Source organism: Hemiscyllium ocellatum, chromosome 17, assembly GCF_020745735.1.
Source record: "Hemiscyllium ocellatum isolate sHemOce1 chromosome 17, sHemOce1.pat.X.cur, whole genome shotgun sequence".
Lineage (NCBI taxonomy): Eukaryota > Metazoa > Chordata > Chondrichthyes > Orectolobiformes > Hemiscylliidae > Hemiscyllium > Hemiscyllium ocellatum.
The window spans coordinates 56,806,950-56,826,265 of record NC_083417.1 but is presented as its reverse complement, the minus strand read 5'-3'; the positions used below and the strand labels follow the sequence as shown (position 1 = coordinate 56,826,265).

The 19,316-nt window shown below is 40.9% G+C and overlaps 1 protein-coding gene across 1 annotated transcript in view; it reads left to right on the top strand.

Annotated features, from left to right (window-relative positions):
• Window positions 1-8,253: 8,253 nt before the first annotated feature.
• cetp (cholesteryl ester transfer protein, plasma) overlaps window positions 8,254-19,316 on the top strand; it is a 41,376-nt gene continuing 30,313 nt past the window's right edge. The window contains exons 1-4 of the mRNA XM_060837773.1: window positions 8,254-8,331; window positions 9,190-9,260; window positions 10,514-10,601; window positions 18,259-18,328. Coding sequence (XP_060693756.1) covers window positions 9,254-9,260; window positions 10,514-10,601; window positions 18,259-18,328 — 165 coding nt within the window. The 5' untranslated portion in view covers window positions 8,254-8,331; window positions 9,190-9,253. The remainder of the gene's footprint in view (window positions 8,332-9,189; window positions 9,261-10,513; window positions 10,602-18,258; window positions 18,329-19,316) is intronic.

The window sequence follows — 19,316 nt, the reverse complement described above, 5'->3', positions numbered from 1 at the left end:
CAGCATTGCCCTTTGATGTGAAGGGCACTGCTTGTCTCTGGCCACTTGGGTGTTTCCTTTTTCCTGGTGGTGGAAATTGAGCAAAGATTTGTACGTCTTGTGTCTTTCACCGTGTCTCACACCTGCCCACACACAAAAACTGAATGGTGGAACAGGCTCGAATGGCCTACTCCAGTTCTATTTTCAATGCATCTTTCTGTATTAAGATAGACCTTTTACGGTGAAAAAGATCAAGATTTTTTCCGCGACATGCAGGCATGGCTCTCGCAACAGTGAAGAGGGTGTGTAACTCTTCCTTCTGCACCTCTCCTGATGGGAAACGGCGCAATCTCTTCACTTTTATGGGATGGGTGAGGGAACTGAAATCTTTTCCCTCGCTGAAATAGAAGGGAAAAGTATTCTCAGAAATGGTTGGCATTTCCAGCTATTGGTTTGACTCAGTCTGGACAACTGAAGGAGTCCTTTGACTTTTTGAAGTATTGTGTAAGCCTCCCATCATCAGCCAGGGCAACTAAGTTTAAAAAATATTTCTGAGGGATGAAACTAAGTGAACGGCCCTCCCTCCAACCTGATTCTTGATTGTGGGTGAATTGCTCTAATATGGCTCTGTTGAGTTGATGAGAAATAACCTGGTTTCCTTTTCACTTCCTGAGGATACATTCAGAACTCTGGAACCAGCTTTGAGAGCTTGAGAGTGCTACTGAGAAGGACGGTCTCCCTGTCAACACTGATAAACCTCAACCAAAGGAAAAACGTGGAATCCATTTGATGTAACTGACAATTTGGTTTCGAAACCCATTTACGATTTTGGCCCTGCCTCAGTTTACTTTAAGGAGTAAATCGAATGGCGGGCTGTTAATGTTTATTGAAAAAGGGTCAAAAGGTGATTTTTTTAAAAAATGACCAGTGAGGATATTTGCTCTGCATGCACATGTAGGAAATGCATCATGTCCCTGCATTGGGAGTTTGAGTGTGGTCTGACTGATCACAATTCCATTGTGTAAGATACATAACAAGAGGGGTGACATCAAGTTCCACAGCATCGCGGCACGTTGAACTGGAAACATGTTTCTGTGGATGCAGCTCACTTCAGTGTTTGTATTCCTGGCTGCCGTCTCAATTTCCTACGATCATGGATTCCCGGCTTCAACTATTCCCAACACGGGGATTGTCTGCAGATTTACCAAGGAAGCGGGGCTAGTATGTAAGTTCCATAACTTCGGGGATAAAGAGAGCATCAAAACGGCGGCCTTTCGCCCTCCCTTTGCCTGATAATGACTGATCTGAACGTTTGTAGTGACCCCCGCTGGTACACCGAAAGAAGCCCCATAGTCTTGCCGATGAATTGAGGCGCTTATTATCGCTGAGCAAGTGGTTCGGGAAGTTAGTGCTCTGTTTCAGTGACACTATTGTTTTCAACTTGCTTCGAGAACCCTTCCAGTTCATTAATCATACCCCAGCCTTCGTAAAGAATTTCCTTACTTCCGAATGTTCACTAAGGATTCGTAACTACTTAATGCCAGTTATTTTATTTTGCAATGTGCAAATGCGGGCTCAAGGTCAGGAGTAGGTCATCAGGCTACCATGCTAAAAGTATCCAACTTCCAGGAGATTTGAGGAGAGTGTTAGTTAATTCAGCCACTGGCTGGCCAAGCAAGAATTGATTGCCCATCCCTAACGGTGGTTAGGTGTCTGGAGTAACTTGTGGGCCATACCATGTAAGGACTGCAGATTTCCTTCCCTGAAGGATATTAGTGAACCAGATGGGGTTTCCCCCCACCAACAATCAGCAATGGGTTCATACTGAATTCACATTCCATCATCTGCTATGGCAGGATTCACCCCAGAACATTCCTGGCTTTCTGGATGTATCGGAGCAAATTGCTGCGGATTCTGAAATCCGTACTGAAAACAAGAAGTGCTAGAAATTGCTGTGATTTCCAGCATTTTTTGTTCTTCTGATGTATAGCCTAACAATGATACCACTAGATCATCCCCTCCCCTTGAGTTACTCTTTCATTTTGTGGTGCTCAGGTTTATATTGTAAATGATGCTGCCTGAGTGACAGGAAGGGTTCTAATTTGAGATTTTGTGTTCAAAATGTTGCTGAATGTCACTCAACTCTCCTGCTCATTGGGATCAATCATTGTGACAATGCTTTTTAACAGAAGACACTTTGATTGACCTCTCCAGAGCTTAGATTGGCATGGTGTTTATGATGGGGCTGTTTGAACTGGGAGAATATTCCAAATAATTAAACCAGACTTTCAAACTCCGTTTCTTCCAGTCAACCAGGAAACCAGTGATGTAATCCAGGCCACTTTTCGACACGCTTCATTCCCTGACATAGAAGGGAAGACCTCCATCCTGCTTTTAGGCTCAGTCTCATACAGCTTTAAAAAGTAAGCGTTTTGAATTGTCTTTAAATGATCCGCCTGCCGTGTGTAACTGAGTTTAGTAATAGCATATCTTGATGAATTGTTTCACGTTCTGTTAGCAAGCCATCCTGCCTGAGATTCTACAGCATTGAGTACCGTGAGACATTGAAATTACTGATTTAAAGTATGCTGCGACTCTTAGAAGAACAAAAAATAGTGCAGAATACTCCATTTGGCCAATCTGTGCCCAGTCTATGTTTTGTTTCCTCCTGGATGTGCTGAGTGGATCCTTCATTTTCTGTTTTAGCCCTAACTTGTGCAAAGTCTATTTTTGGCATCACATTGTCTCCAGATCCCTCCCTTAAGGACTGGCAACTTTACATTTCATCAGTCCCTCCTGAGGGTGACTAGGGAAGAGTGGAGTGGGGAAGAATTAAGCAGTGCTGTTAATATCTTTCTACACTTCAATCACCATCCTTTAAATGTATTAATTCAGCTCCTTTTTAAAGGTGTCAATTACTTGCAGATCATGGGATTTGCAATTTCTCCACTTACAGTTTGAAGTTTCTCTCTGCACTGTCTGTGCCCACTGCAGGTCCCAGCAGCCAATTGTTTGGGTTGTTCTTCCTCAGGGACAAGACTGAAACCAAATGTGTGAAGTGACTGGAATGGGATATATTAGTGTGAAGGTCCTTCTGTCCCATTAGGATATAGGGCAGCACTGCCAACTGAGCAAACCTGGCTGCTCCAATAATTGGGCGGATGCTACATAGTGAAATCATTTTTTTTCAGGCTACAGTAGCAATTTATATTTATGGCAGATGTATCCTTGGCTTTCAACAGCAGTGCCATCACTGAATCTCCCACCCTCAGCATCCTGTGGACAACTATTGATTAGATATTTAATTGGGCCACCAATGATTGACACCTCAACCACCAACTAAAACATACACTTCCTTCACCACCACCATAGAGTGCCAGCAGTGTGTACCACCTCCATGATGTGTTAAAGCAGCTTACCCAGTTTCTTCCGATACCACCTTCCAAACATCTACCACTTAGAAGGGCAAGGCTCATGGCAGCACCACTGCCTGGGAATTTGCCTCCTGCCCAGACACTGTTCTAATTATATCACCATTCCTTTACTGTCACTGGGTGGAAATTCTGGAATTCCCTTCCTGACAACACTGTGGGCGTACATACCCAGGTGGATTGCAGTGTTGCAAGTAAACACTTCACCATCACATTCTCAAGTAACCAGTTTGAGATATCATACCCATCTGCCCCGTCAAACTGGTGAGAAAAGGCTCTCAGAGAATACCTCAAGAACTGTGGGGTTCACCTATCTAACATGGACCAATCCTACCAAAAACCAAATGATTTGCTTTGCCAGCGATGCTCACATCCCATACGAGAACAAAACATGTACAGAAAACAATAAATTTTAATGTGAAATATTTCACTGTGTAGTCACAGTTCATTTTCTGACGTCATATCCTCTTGGAGGTCCTTTAAGGACCAAATCTGTCAATGAATTACCTTGGATGTGGAGGCTTTATTATTTTATAGCCAAACGTGTAGCTAAGCTGTGTAAGACAATGTCCCGTAAATCGCAATGAGGTAAATATCCAATAAATTTGATTTTTGTTGGGATTGGTCAATGTAAGATAGGTGAACCTACTGCTCCTTACATATTCTCCTAGAATTTTCTATCATCAGTCTGAGGGGGCTAATGGGCTTGATATCTCACCCAAACTGGTTACATTGCTGCTACGTTGCTATTATAACAGGCAATAAACACACAGCACTTCTGTTGCAGCCAAATGCCAAGTTGGAATGTGGTCAGTGCACAAGGTGGATATTTTTAAGCAACCTGTTCAAGCATATTCTTACATACCTCTGGGGCAGGTGGGACTTGAACACAGACCTTTTGGCTAAGAGCTAGGGACACTACCCCTACCACAAAATCCTTCCATCAGCGTGAAGGATGCTACACTGTGCCACAAGAACTACAAGAGCCCTTGAGATATACCAAGTGGTACAAGAGCCCTTGAGATATATCAGGTATTGCAGGAATCGTTAGTTTGAAACTTTTTAGGAAGTCACCGCCTCTAAACTTAAAATAGCCTCTAATTGTTTTGGAGAAAGCTGGGTATCACAGGAGCAGGAGGGGGCTTTTTCACCCCCTCCAACTCCATTTTGATTTAATCCCCTCCCTCTCTCCCTAACATTTCCCTCACCTTTGCTGGACCTTACTGCTCTTGAAAGGCTTTGCAAGTAAATTGTTGCATTCAGGACATGGGCAATTTAATGATGGTGGGTAATATAGATGTAAAATACCACTGGTGATGAGAAAAAAAAACCAAACATTCAGTTGAACATCATAACACTTCTGGATATAAAGAGAGAAAAGAGAATAGCCCCTAACTGCTGTCGGGTTACAGCTTACATTACTCAGTGCTGCCTATGATATAAGTATCATCGCATAACAGGGCAGGCAAGACCCCCAGCACCCACCCTCAAACATACTTTACTCGGCTTTTTCTCAACACTTACATGGGAAATATTCTCAAAGCTCTGACATCAGTATATACTTTTACAAAATAGCAATTAAATCTTGATCAACCATTTCTTCCATACTTATTTAAAACAGTTTACATTCTTTTCAATGTCACCATTATTGCAGATGCAGGGGTCAACTTAGGCTATATGCTAAAGTCCAGGAGTGCAGCTTGAACATGCAACCTGCTGTCTCAGACATTGCAAAGCCAAGGTTGACCAAGCTGAATTATACAGTTAGTTTCCCAGACTCTTTCATCTGCACCAACCTATCACTGTGCTGGAATGAACATTGGTGGCTATTGCATGTGCTCTGAATTGAACACATGCAAATTTCCCCAAATTAATATGGTAACAAAACTGGAACTAAAAGGGACACTGAAGCTTGTACATGACATTGTCAGTTAAACTACAGGTGTTTACAAAATCACATTTCTGCATGCATTTTTTGAGTTTGCAGATAAACAACATGTCTGTTGAAAAGAGTGATGTCGACCTCAGTAATGAGAAAGGAATCCTAATTGCTATCCAAAATGTGGCTGCTGCGTTCGAAGGGACAATGGAATACGCATACTCCAACTGGCTGCAAGTATTCAATTTTAACTGAGCAATCTTTGTGTTTGGAGTTATAGCCAGACAAGAATGTGGTTTTCTGCAGATTAATTTGTTGATAAAGATTATTTCCTCTCTGCCTGACCCACCCTTCCACTCCATTAACCAAAGATGAAGTCCAGAGGTGAACCACCAATTCAGTTCTGTATTTTTTCATAAAGGCACTATATCCACTGCTTATAGAACAAAATGAGAGAAGTTCGAGTTGAAAGGGGGATGGGAAAACATCTCTCCCATTGGTCCAGTGCTCGAGACCATGCTAGTGGATTAAGGAAATGTTAGAAAACAGCATAGAAAAATGGAACCAGCAGTAGGCCAAGTCTGCTCTGCTAATCAATATGATCATGGCTGATAATCCAACTCAGTGTCCTGTTCCCACTTTCTCGCTTTAGCCCTAAGAACTATATCTAACTCCATCATCAAAACATTCAAAGTTTTGCCTTCAACTACTTTCTGTGGCAGAGATTTGCACAGCCTGACCACTGTCTGGGTGAAAATGACGGGAGTTAAAATTCTTGCTGGAGATGGGGGAGGACTGTCCATTATTTATGTAAAAGTGACGTGATGGATGAGGTAGGGGCAGAATTTATTGAATCCCTTGGAAGAGAGGAAATGTTAAAGACAGGGTTGAAAAAAAGTCTTTCTGCACAGAGGTCGATTGAGCCCTTTAAACAATCAATCAAAAGCCACATCAGGCTACCTCTGATCCACAGGGACTCCTCCCCAAGTGACTTTTCAGGGGACTAGACAAGGGCAGATGTGAAGAAGATATTTTCCTGGTGAGACAGCCTAGGACCTGAGGGCATCATCTCAGAATAAAGGGTCGCTGATTTAAGACCGAGATGAGGAGGGTAATGAATCAGTGGAATTCTGAACTGAAGAGGGCTGTTGAGGCTGGGTCTTTAGGTATCTTCAAGGCTGAGATATACTGAGATAAATCTGAGACAGATTTTTAATCAAGAGTTATAAGGCAAAGGCAGGAATTGAGGACTACCAAATCAACCATAATCTCATTGAATGGCAAAACAGACTTGATGGACAGAGTGGCCTACTTGTGCTCCTATGACCTATGGTCTTATTATGGTGTCAGTCTGCTTCTACCCCTCTATACCCAGTGTTGCCTCACTGGTCTTGGAGCCCAGTCCACATGCCTTAAATATGGAATGCCTCCATCTTGGAACTGGTCACAATCCAAGCAGTGACCAACATCCCCAGCGGAACTGCTGGGACAGAATGTTTGGATGTGGAATGGATCACTGCCCTTAAAAAGACAGAAGCTCTGATACCAGGCAGTTAACTAATAGCCAGTGAACCGGTTCGGGGTTTTTGAGAATGGTTGCAGCAGGATTACTCCTTGCTGGCCAGTGGTAGGGACCAACGTCGCACACATTAAATTTAGCCCTATGTTTTGGTATTGTGTTAACGTGGATCTGGGAAATAAAAGTTATCCAGGATTAGTCTAGCATTTTAAGGATAACATCCTTCAAACAGATAAACATCTTTGTAAAATGAAATTGAGTAAACACAAAGAAAAGAACTCAGTGTTGAATACACTGTGGAAAATAGACATGTCTCAATTGGCATTTTATCAAATTACCCAGTATTGAGTGTGCAGTGTAGTGAATAATCTTGTGGATTCAGAGATGCATGTGTTAAAGTATCATGTTTTAGGAAGGGTTATATTGAATCAATGGTAGCCTGACAGTTCCCTTCATGGATGGTAACACTAATCTTTTAAGATAATAATATATAATTGTTACTATGTAGTTGTTTTGAGAAAGCAATTAGATTGTCCGATGCCTTCATATAAGTTAAACATTCTCACCGAGTTCTGATCAGTGTAAATCCAGGATTAGAAAATATGTTATTCAGTCTGTTGCTATTATTGGAGATTCTGGCATGGAGTGTTTACCAAGCACAGCAACGTAAAAACCTTGAATTGCTGCATAATTAAAATGGCAAGCCTTGTCATTAACCCAAGTTTCTCACATCTGACAGGCTCAGCAACAACAGCTCAGCGATGGTGCTAGGGTGCAACTATCTGTGTGGAATTTGCGCACGTCCCCCATGTCTGCTTGGGTTTCCTCCCAGTGCTCCAGTTTCCTTCCACACCCCAAAGACGTGCAGCTCAGGTGAATTGGTCATGCTAAATTGCTCCTAGAGTTAGGTGCTTTAGTTAGGGAGAATGGATCTCGGTGGGTTACTTTTCGGAGGATCGGTGTGGACTAGTTAGGCTGAAGGGCCTGTTTCCACACCGGAGGGAATCTAAACTACTGTAATCCCCTGGTGATACATTCCAAGACTACCGTGGATGCTCAAAACTGCAGATAGTAGCAAACCCTATCATTTAAATGGGAAAGTTACCTCCTTGGCAGACCTCTGGAATTATTTATGGAATGTTTCATGTAATATTTTCATCTAGTTCCCACTAGATGAAACTCATGAACACAGACCTTGTTAAAACAGCTACTATTCCTCCTTTTTAAAAGTATAATTATATTGAAAACATTTAATAACTGGCAGTACTTGGTCGTATCTGCTTTTCTGGTGCAAAAAAAACACACACACAGTGGTGAGGTAGTTAGCAATGGATGGGTCACACCTACTTACAAAAGCATTCATTCAGATGACTGCAGCGCTTGTCATAACTGTTATCAATGGGGCATTAGTTTTCGTGCCATTTACTTCCATTATGCCTGTCTTCTGTCCCTGTTTCAGCAAAGGTTGTGAAATGGCTGTATGAACCTGAGAAATAGCCTGAAACCCATTTTCACTGCTCCAGGTATAAATGTTTAGTGTTAATAAGTACTTTTTAATCAGTTGATTGTTAGTAAGTACTTTGTAATTAGTTAGTCTTAGTTGCATTGAGCTTGTCTTTACTGAGATCTGCTGATTGAAATGTAAAATGATCAAGTTGCCAATACAAAGCATGACTTGGCCTGGCCAGGCTGGCCATTAGCAGGGCTGAGAATGTGTTGCTGGAAAAGCGCAGCAGGTCAGGCAGCATCCAAGGAACAGGAAATTCGACGTTTCGGGCATAAGCCCTTCATCAGGAAGCCCTTCATTAGCAGATCCAGGCAACAGGCCATGTCCCTTTTCCGTGGTTATGTTCAGGCCTGGGTGTCCCTGCAGAAGGAGCACACGGTGTCCATCAACATCCTCGATGTCTTTGGGGGAGGTGGGCACCACAGGGGTGTGGAGTGCTTTGTTTCCCCCTCCAACTCTAATTTGATTTAGTCCCTACCCTCCCTTTCACTTGTTTTTCACATAGACACTGCCTGATTGTCACTGGTTCCTTGGTCACGTGGGTGCTTTTTTCCTGATGGTTGAGTATTAATGAAATTATTTATATCTGGTGTTTTCACTATGTCTTGCACCTACACATACACAACATGGGTGCTGGGGAGAAAAATACAAGGTTCGAAACATTGGAAGAGTTAACTTGTATACTCTTGAAGAAATGCTGATGAAATTGAGTCTGCTGTGTCCTGATGGGTAGCTAAATGTTAGTGTTCTGTAATGCTGACCTTTGGGGTGATTTTGTAGCAAGGTTTGTGCAGTGGGATTACATCCATCGGAGAGCTGAATGTCTTGGACTGTGACTGAACACCTCTCAGCGTTTTCCAATTTTCTTTCTTAGGTTGCATCTGAATCATTCACTCGATTTTGAAATTCATTCACAGACTGATGTTAATCTTGCCCTAATGTTGGGTGAGTATGATGCTTCATGTTATATAAAATAGCATCCTTCAGTCTTGCTGTTATGTAATTAATTAAAAATATCAGTTCTGTTAATGTTGATGTGTGTCTCATTTTCTGTCTAAACCTTTTCTACACCACTGTAAAAGTTCAACTCTGCTTTTTTCCAAGGGAAATGTGTTTTTTAAATTCATCGTCACACATCCTCACTCTCCTAGTTTCCATAAATCCTCAGCATTTTAAATGTACTCAGAACATTGTGAGTCAGAGATTAGGCCAGGGCTTGGTACAATGTTAGAACTAAATTGGGCTTTCTGAACGACAGAGCCTGGCCTACCCATCACAAGGTCGAAAGTATTCGAGGGGGTGAGGTGGCTGAGAGGCAAGCAGATACAATGAAGAGTGCACTGTAAGGATGGAGGTTGCTGGAGAAATGATTGTTGGGTTGGGCACTGCAGAACGGGACTATTGAATGTATGGTTGATATATTAAAAGAAAAAGCTGTAAGGAAGCTTTTCATGGTTGGAGAGAGAAAGCAAGTCAAAGGCAGATGTAGAATTTGAATGACTTAACCTCTGGTACTAGTATTAGTGGAGAAAATAGGGTGAGGGCTTGTAATATAGAAGCATAGAAAAAAACTTGTGTACAGGAGTGAGAGAGGGGTGGAAAAGTGGTGAGAGGGTGTCCATAGTGGTGTAAGTCAGCAGAACTCAGGCTAGTTAAGATTTGAAATAGTGGAGCTTTGTGATTGAAAAACACAGTTAACCAAGTTTTAAAGTAGCCAAGGTAAACAAAGAGAACTAAGAATAGCTGTGACTGGCCTTTTCACCTTGAGAGTAGGAAATTTCAGAGATCGTACTGAGTCTGCAACTATTTTATCTCAAATAAAGCTGGTTGGGGGTGGTGCTGCCTCGGGCAGAACATGTGCTTGTTTTGTCCTTCCTGGAGATGGCTTATTCTTGATAATCTTTATACTGTGGTTGATCATGAGACAGACAATTGACAAACGTTAATCCATTATTTGTATGTAAACGTCGTCTTGTAAATAACCTAAAGATACCTTTGTCTGTCTATGTGGTTCAGCAGTTATCTATAACTTTATCATGAAAAGATGTTTTCACGCAACTGTTAAAAAAAAACTGTGTTACGTTATATTTTGGATGTCTTGTCAAAAATCTTAGTCTTGACTTACAGCCAATAAAGTGCAGCTGGATCCTGTTTAATTCCCTACGTAATACTGTACATGAACTTTTGTTTTCTTATAGCCTATGACAATGGGCGACTTGCTGTAACTATCCCCGACTGTCAGCTGAATTTTGACAAGTTAACACTGAAAATACAAAGGGACAAAGAGTAAGTCAAAACTTCTGAGCCAATGGAAAGACCTGGCATTGTTTAATAATCTCTCAGAAATGTGGAGAATCCGGTGAATTGTCTCTCAAGCATCACCCTTGGCACCTGCTATACTTGCAAAACCCTATGAAAGGGAGTCTGATTGCAACTGTGTCACCCTGTTCATTATAGAGTCATAGAGTCACAGAAACAGACCCTTCAGTCCAATTTGATTATGCCAACCATATATCCTAAATTAATCGAGTCCCATTTACCAACATTTTGCCCATATCCCTCTAAAACTCTTCCTATGCATGTACCCTTCCAGATGCCTTTTAAATGTAGTTGTACCGACCTCCACCACCACTTCCTCTGGCAGGTCATTCCATCCATGCACCACTCTCTGTCTGAAAAGGTTGCCTCTGAGACACCTTTTAAACCTTTCCCCTCTCACCTTAAACCTATGCCCTCTAATTTTGGACTCCCCTACCCTGAGAAAAAGATCATGGCTAATCACTGTATCCATGCCCCTCATGATTTTATAAATCTCTATAGGGTCACCCCTCAGCATCTGCACCAGGGAAAATAGCCACAGCCTACTCAGCCTCTCCCTATAGCTCAAACCCTCCAAGCCTTAGGTTAGAGCTAGAGAAGTACCACAACTACTGGTTGTATTGAAAATCTGTTCTATTACTCTGATGTACTTATGTAAGGTATGATTTGTCTGGTCAGCTTGCAAAACAGTACTTTTCACTGTATCTCAGTACATGTGACAATAATAAGTAAATAACAGGAGCTGTAACTAGATCCTGTGGTGGTACAGGCCCTTTGTGCTTGCTCTGAGGGTGGTGGGTTAGCACACTTAGTTACAACATTTTACTTTCTCACATTCAATTCTGAGTGTCAGTTCTAGCTACACTCCACAGACATGAGGTCAATTTTAACCTAACCATCCTCTTTAGCAGCGCATAGGTGCAGTGCTGTTTTTACACACTATCCTTTTTATTTAAATCTCTTGACCGAAGGGGTGTAAAGCTGTCACTGAACCTGATCCTGAGGAGATCCTTGCCTGCTAATAAAAAGATCCCCAATGATCTCACAGTTCAACGCAGGCTTTACAGGTAAAGGTGAGTTGGGCTAGCCCTGAAGCTTAAGATGTCATGTGTTGTGTGATCAGTTTTAAAACTGACTGTTGCATTAAAGGTATTCTGTATGCAATTCAAAGCGTTTGTCAAACACATTTGCGTGAAATATCACTGTTTCAATATCTGTAAAAACCATTTATGTATTCACAAAAGACGAGGTGGTCATTTTACCTTCGTAAGTGAATCATAGTACCGGGGTACATTTTGTAAGCATAGAAGAGGTTTTCACTTATTTCCATTCATTGTATCAATCCAGTCCAGGCAGATTTGGCTAAATTGGTGTAAAATATCAGAGAGTTTAAGCAGCTTGCCTTCGGATTTACTGCTCATTGAAATATCACTTAAGCTGAAGCAGACCGGGCTCAAAAACAAAACTGGCTGCGGGCTCAGGTTGAAATTGTGAAATCCCACCAGGCTGCTGTGCGGGTACAGTGACACTGGTCAGCATGGATAGGAAGGGAGGTCAGAGGCCAGGGAGCAAGGCTGAGGGCTGGTTGTGAGACTGTAATACGGAGATGGGGGGAAAGAGAAGTCCTCCACCGGAAGGGGGAGGGACTGGAAAGACGAGAGAGGAGCTAAAAGAAATGGACGCAAAGAGGAGTGACAGCTTTTAGAAGGGAAATAGAGTCTGCAAAAGGTGGAAGAATTCTGAAAGGAGGGAGAGGGGCTATAAAGGAGAGAAAGTAGTGATCAACATTTCAAGAAAGGAATGCTTACCTAATTGGGAGTATTAGAGACAATAAAAACTGCAGATGCTGGAATCCAATGTTGAATTGCTGAAGAAGGGTTATCCCCAAAATATTGACTTCTCCACTGCCTGATGCTCCCTGGCTTGCTGTGTTCTTCCAGTCTCCTGCCTGTCTACTTTGTATTAAATCTGAGGCAATGAATGCTTTGTAAATGTATGTGGAGTGTCTAGATTGATGCTGTAGAGTTCAGGAGGTACCATATGGGAAGAAAAAATATATTGGATGCTATTACATGAACACCGTCAATTGTATGAATTTATATTTGACATTTTTATTATATAAAGATTGACTTTTATTGATCATCACACCTTTAAATGTCTTACATAGTATGAATTACTGGAGGTGCAGATGCTGTGTAAAGACAAATTTGAATGATTAGCTGAAGCCTCACCAACCTGCATGCAGATTGCTTAAGGCAATGACTTTTTGAATGTACAAGTGTGTTGGGTATTTTTTAATGCACTTGTTTTTAATTGAATTCTGTTTCCTTGCGCCAATTTATTTATTGTGGTGTCCATGAAATTAATGTTTTTCTTGTGAGCTATAACTTTAAGTTTATTGGATCATTAGTGATTAGTGGAATATTGAGAAATTCTTCGAGTTCTGCTTTTTGTGAGTCATAGCCCCATGTAAATAAAAATAAAGGAAGCATTTGTTCCTGAGTTACTGTAATATCTAACTAAGGAGCTGGTGAGATTGTGAAAGCATTAGTATGTAACCCTTGAGAAATCGTTTGCTCTGGAGAAAAATAAAAATATTTTAAGCCCTGGGACTACGTTATTCAAAAAAGAGGCAGCAACATGGCTGCAGGATTGGCTGAGGGAAACGAAACAGAAAATAATGATTTATCTTGGACTTGCACAAGGTTTTGAGTGACATTCCCTGAGTATCAGGGTTAGGACCCTTGCTTTTCTCGATATACAGTATTGATCTAGCCTTTAGGGTACAGGACACGATTTCAAAATTTGTAGATAATTTTGAAAATGTTGTAACCTATGAAGAAGATAGTTTAGAACTTCAAAAGGACATAGAAAGGTTGGTGGAGTGGGCAGATAAATGGCAGGGGAAGTTCAGTCAGGAGAAATATGACATGATTAATTTTGATATGAAGAGCCTATCAAGAGACAGAATAAAATAAAAGTTTAAATTCTAAAGGGTGTGAAAGAGCAGATGGAGCTGTGTGTATACATGCACAAGTCATTAAAGATGGCAGGATAGGTTGAGAGAACAGTTAATAACGTATGTAATATTCCAGGCTTTATCAATAGGCTGTACAGGGGCGAGGAGGTTACATTGAACTTGTGTAACACAGCAGTTTGGCCTCGGCTGGAGTTTAGCTTCCATTGGAGAGAGAACAGAAGAGTTTTCCAAGACTGCTCCCAATGATGAAGAATTTCAGTTGTGAAATTAGATGGGAGAAGGTGGGTGGGTTTTCCTCAGATACAGAAGGGCTGAGAGGAGGACTGATTCCTCAGGTTTGAAGCATTCAAAATCATGAGACGTTTGGACAGAGTAATTGAGGAGAACATCTTCCCACTCATGAAAGGATTGAGAGGTCACAAATTTAAAGTAATTAGTACAAGTAATTTGAGGAAATGTTTTTCACTCATTGAGTGGTTGGGACAGCCCTGCTTGACAAAATGGTGGAGGCAGATTCAATTAAATCTTTCTAAAAGGAATGAGATTATTATTTGCAAAGGAACACTGTGTAGGATTAAGAAGTAAGAGTTAGACTGATGGTTGCAGGGATGAAATGAATGGCACTAAGTGAGATGCTCATTTGGAGAGCTGGCACAATGATCTCCTCCTGTCTGTAACAATTGTGTGACTCTCAGGAGGCTTCATTCAGCGTCGCTTGACCTGAATTGGAGTCAGGACCTTTGCTTAGGGGATAACTAGGCTGGGTCTGGAGATGTCAGTGGGGGAAGGATTCATAAAATCCCTACAGTGTGGAAGTAGACCATTCGGCCCAATGAATCCACAACGACTCTGCGAAGAGTATCCCACCCACACCCACCTCATCCCTGTAACCTTGCTTTTCCCATGGCCAATCCACCTCACCTGCACATCTTCAAACTGTGGGAGGAAATCAGGGCACCCAGGGAATCCCACGCAGACATGGGGAGAATGTGCAAACTCCACACAGAGTCACCTGCGTTCCTGATGCTGTGAGGCAGCAATGCTAACCACTGAGCTGTGGAGGGATACAGGTAGGTGGGACTAATTTACTTTGAGAACATAGTCAGCATGGCCTGGTTGGACCAAAGGGCTTGTTTCAGTGATGTATGATGCTATGACTCTGTGAGTCTGTTTGAATGCCCTCTTTCAGTGATTTTGAGTGTACAGAAACCTTGGCCTTTTTCTATATTCCTGTGCAGGCTTTCAATGTCCATTGTAAAGGGATGATATTGTGAGTGAATTGAGTGAGTTTAATGCCTCCATTAAGTAGTATGTGTCTTTAATGTAACTAGGATGATACTGAGCTAAAAGGTCCCAATCTCTGCCTCATTAAAGCATAAAAATCACACAACACCAGGTTATAGTCCAACAGGTTTATTTGGAAGCACTAGCTTTAGGAACACTGCTCTTTCACCAGGTGGTTGTGGAGTATAAGATTGTAAGACACAAAATTTATAGCAAAAGTTTACAATGTGATGTAACTGAAATTATATATTGATAAAGACCTGGATTGTTTGTTAAGTCTGTCAGCTTTTGGAATGACCATGTTGGTTTCAGTTCTTTCAAAGGTAAATCGCAAAACCTTTTTTAAAAGTTACATTCTCAAGTGAACTTTAACAATCTCCAAATCATCATTAAAGCATGGATGAACATGCAAGAAAATGCAGTAAGAAAAATAGCTTGAAAAAAACCCCATGAGTTGTGAAGTACATGTGAATTTAACGATTTTTTGTGCTGTATGTTTCCCTTGGTATACCGATGGCTCTAAGAAGGTCAGTATCCTGGTGTATTTGTTAGCAATCACTTTTAAAAAGAAGTTTGGAGAGGAACAAAACTTGCTGTTGGTGGATCAAAGCCAAAGAAAGTGCTACCTGCTTGCAATTAATTTTTACAACAAATTGGCAGATATCACCCTCATCCCCAGTACATTGTCTTGTGCCAAGCGGTTTGAATTTTCATTTTGAAACAGAACATGTGAGATTTATTTATATTAAATCAGCAAAATATTTTATGTATTCTAAGTTGAAAGATTAAATATATATATTTTTGATACATATGCTATTTTATTCAGCTCGTGAAGGAACTACCCAAGAGAAATTCCATGCAAATACAAAAGGTGATTGTACTTTGTCACTGTCTCACTTAATGAGAGAGTTAGTGAGAATGAGCAGGAGTGCCTGAAAGCCAAAAAACAAGTCCCACGTATCAAAAAAAAGCCTTCAAGCAAATCTCAAGGTCCCTTGGAGAAAATAAATTTCCACACTTTAAATAATATTTGTCAGGTTTAAAAATATTTTATTTACTCAGCAACTCGTCAGAATGCACCAATGAAAGATTCAAATGGTTCATTTCTTAAATGTTATTTTCAGTGATTTTTCCACTTACGGGTGGATGACTAGTCACCTTTACTAAAATATTGCTTTTTGATCAACCCCTTCTTATCTGTAATAAAACTACACCAGTTACCACTCTGTGATACATTAATTTTTTTTTGCATGGGGAGAAAAAAAATCAATAATGCTCAGTTACGTTTATTGATTGTGCTGATCGATGGAAGATTTTATATTTATGATAAGCTAAATGAATTTTAATAAAAATATCTGAAGTACAGTTGAAGAAGCCTGATTACAAATGCTTTCAGACTGAAATTCCTCATTGTATACAGAGTGGGAACTTTACTTTTTATTTATTTAATGCTCTATTTCCCTTCAGAAAGTGGTAGAAAGGCATCTTCTTTGACTGCTGTGTCCTATGTGATGTGGATGCACTCACAGTGTTGTTGGTAAGGGAGTGTCAGGATTTTGGTGGGGCATTGGTAATGTCACTGGACTAGAAATCCAGAACGTGGGGAAGTTTCCTGATGACGGGCTTTTGTCCAAAATGTTGATTTTCCTGCTTCTCGGATGCTGCCTGACCTGCTGTGCTTTTCCACCACCACTCTGATCTTAAACTCTGGTTTCCAGCATCTGCAGTCCTCACTCTTGCCTAGAAATCCAGAACCTCAGTCTAACATTTTGGGCATATGGGTTCAGATCCCATTTTGGCAGATGGTAGAATTTGAATTCAACAAAAATCTGGAGCTTTGAAAACAAAATCTAGTCAAATGACAACTATCACTGTTGTAAAACGTCAGGGGAAGAAATCTGTCATCCATGCATGGTCTAGCTTACATGATTCCAGACCCAAAGCAACATAATAGACTCTAACCTGCCCTCTGGACAATAATTCCTAGCCTGATCAGGGACATCCACAATCCATGAACAATTGTTTTTTAGAAATGAGGGAATAGTGATATAGTTTCAATTGGATTGTGTGTAACTTGAAGCTTACAGGTGACCCTAATGGCACATTCACAGCTATATCTTCTGCTTGTTCCATGAACTATAGATTTATATAATTAATCTGCAGCCCCCTTCTACTTTTTCTTTCATGTTTCAAGGTAAAACTAACCAGCAGCACAACGTTGTGCTTTAAACAAAAAAGTTTGGCTTATTGTATAACTTCCAGCATTAATTATTGAAGTAAGAGATGAAGTTATTAACCAATACAAAAATTTTAAGTGAGTAAGGATGAAGTGTACTCATAAAGAAGAAATTAAAGACAGTCGCTAAGGTTGTTGTAGGCCTGTTACTTGCTTGAAGATTTCTTTCAGAAGTGAAGGGGTTGAACCTAGAGAACAAATTTAGCAGCTGCAACGGTTATTGTTGGTGTGAAGTCAGTGTCTGTACATGTACATTCAGCAGGATTTGGCAGAGAGGTTTCTTATTCCTACTAGTTCTAGTGCTACAATGTTTGCCGTTTGCCTGGACTGTATTAGCTGAACAACAGTTGATCTTCAAGTGTATTCCTTCTTGTGTTCTCTTTGTTTGAGATTCCTCTCTGCTGATTTCTGTCAGCGTTCCTTCTGGGGTTTCTGTACAAAATGGTTGCTCACAGCCACCCAGCATGATCTCAAAACTGGTAAATCACTCTTCGATATTACACAGTGGGTCAGCGAGGCCTGAGACACAGACACAGGGAAACCATTGTCACAGAGTTTTCTTTAACTGTTTGAAATGTTCATTTCAAAATCTCTTATAATTTCTTCCACAATACCCACTGAATCCAAAAGGGTAGTCGTTTGACTTCTGGGAGCCATTTTATAAGATTCTTTGTTCATTTTAAGGACAGATTGGTTTTGTATAAGAAATGCATATTGTACATACAAAGACAAATAGAAGGCATTTGTCATCATTAACTGGTTACTAGTCCATAGACCAACTAGCTACTTGTTGCTCAGCAAATATCCATGGTTACACACCCCTTGATTCCAGCTGATGTGCAAACTAAAACAAGCAGCAGTTAACAATGAGTGTCAAAGGGGTTTTTAAAACAGTACTTTTCCATTTCATCCACAATCAAAGATACGTAAAAATAAAAAGATACAGTCTTTTCAGGGGCTGGACAATAAATGCCAAATCCAAGGAATGAGTTCTTAGAGTACCATTGTTTTAATCTAGTTGCCTTGCTTCTTCTTTTTGCTGGTTAATTTTGCAACATCATAAGTTGCAAGTGGTTACGTAATTGGATTGTTTTCACATGATATTCATTTTACTGTCTAACCAGGGCCAACTGGATCCAAAAACTCTTCACAGATTTTGTCTCTTTCACTTTGAGACATATTGTTAAAGGACAGGTAAATGTGGTCCTATTTCATTTCATACCAAATATAGACATTTCTTTCCAATGTGCTTCAAACATTTTCTTGTTAAAGGATGGGATGTTGCTGTGTTTATATGTGCCAGGCTTTTTAAATAGAAACATCTGGAGCACCAAATGTATTTGGCTTCCCCTTATCATGGATTAGCCCCTCTCCATATTATATTGAAGTTGACGCAGCATGCCTGTAAATACCAGGTCAGACAGAAGATGACACTGTGTGCTTGTATATTAGGACTGACAGAAGATGACACTGTGTGCTTGTAGATACTAGGACTGACTGAAGGTGACAACTGTGTGCCTGTAGATACTAGAATTTACAGAAGGTGACACTGTGTGCCTATAGATACTAGGACTGACAGAAGGTGACACTCTGTGCCTGTAGATACTGGGACTGACAGAAGGTGACAAGTGTGTGCCTGTAGATACTAGGACTGAAAGAAGGTGAGAATGTGTGCCTGTAGATACTAAGACTGAGTGAAGGTGACAACTGTGTATGCCTGTAGATACTGGGACTGACAGAAGGTGACCCTGTGTGCTTGTACATCCTCGGACTGACAGAAGGTCATATTAAATGCCTATCGATACTAAGGCCCTGAGAGAAGGTGACATTGTGTGTCTGTCAATTCTAGGACTGACAGAAGGTAACAACTGTGTGCTTGTAGATCCTAGGACTGACAGTAGGTCATATTAAATGCCTATCGATACTAGGACTGACAGAAGGTGACACTGTGTGCTTGTAGGTATTAGGACTGACAGAAGTTGATACTGTGTGCCTGTAGATACTGGGACTGACAGAAGTTGATACTGTGTGCCTGTAGATACTAGGACTCACAGAAGGTGATACTGTGTGCCTATAGATACTAGGACTGACAGAAAGTGGCACTGTGGGCCTGTGGATACTGGGACTGACAGAAGGTGACATTGTGTGCCTGTAGATACTAGGAATGACAGAAGGTGACATT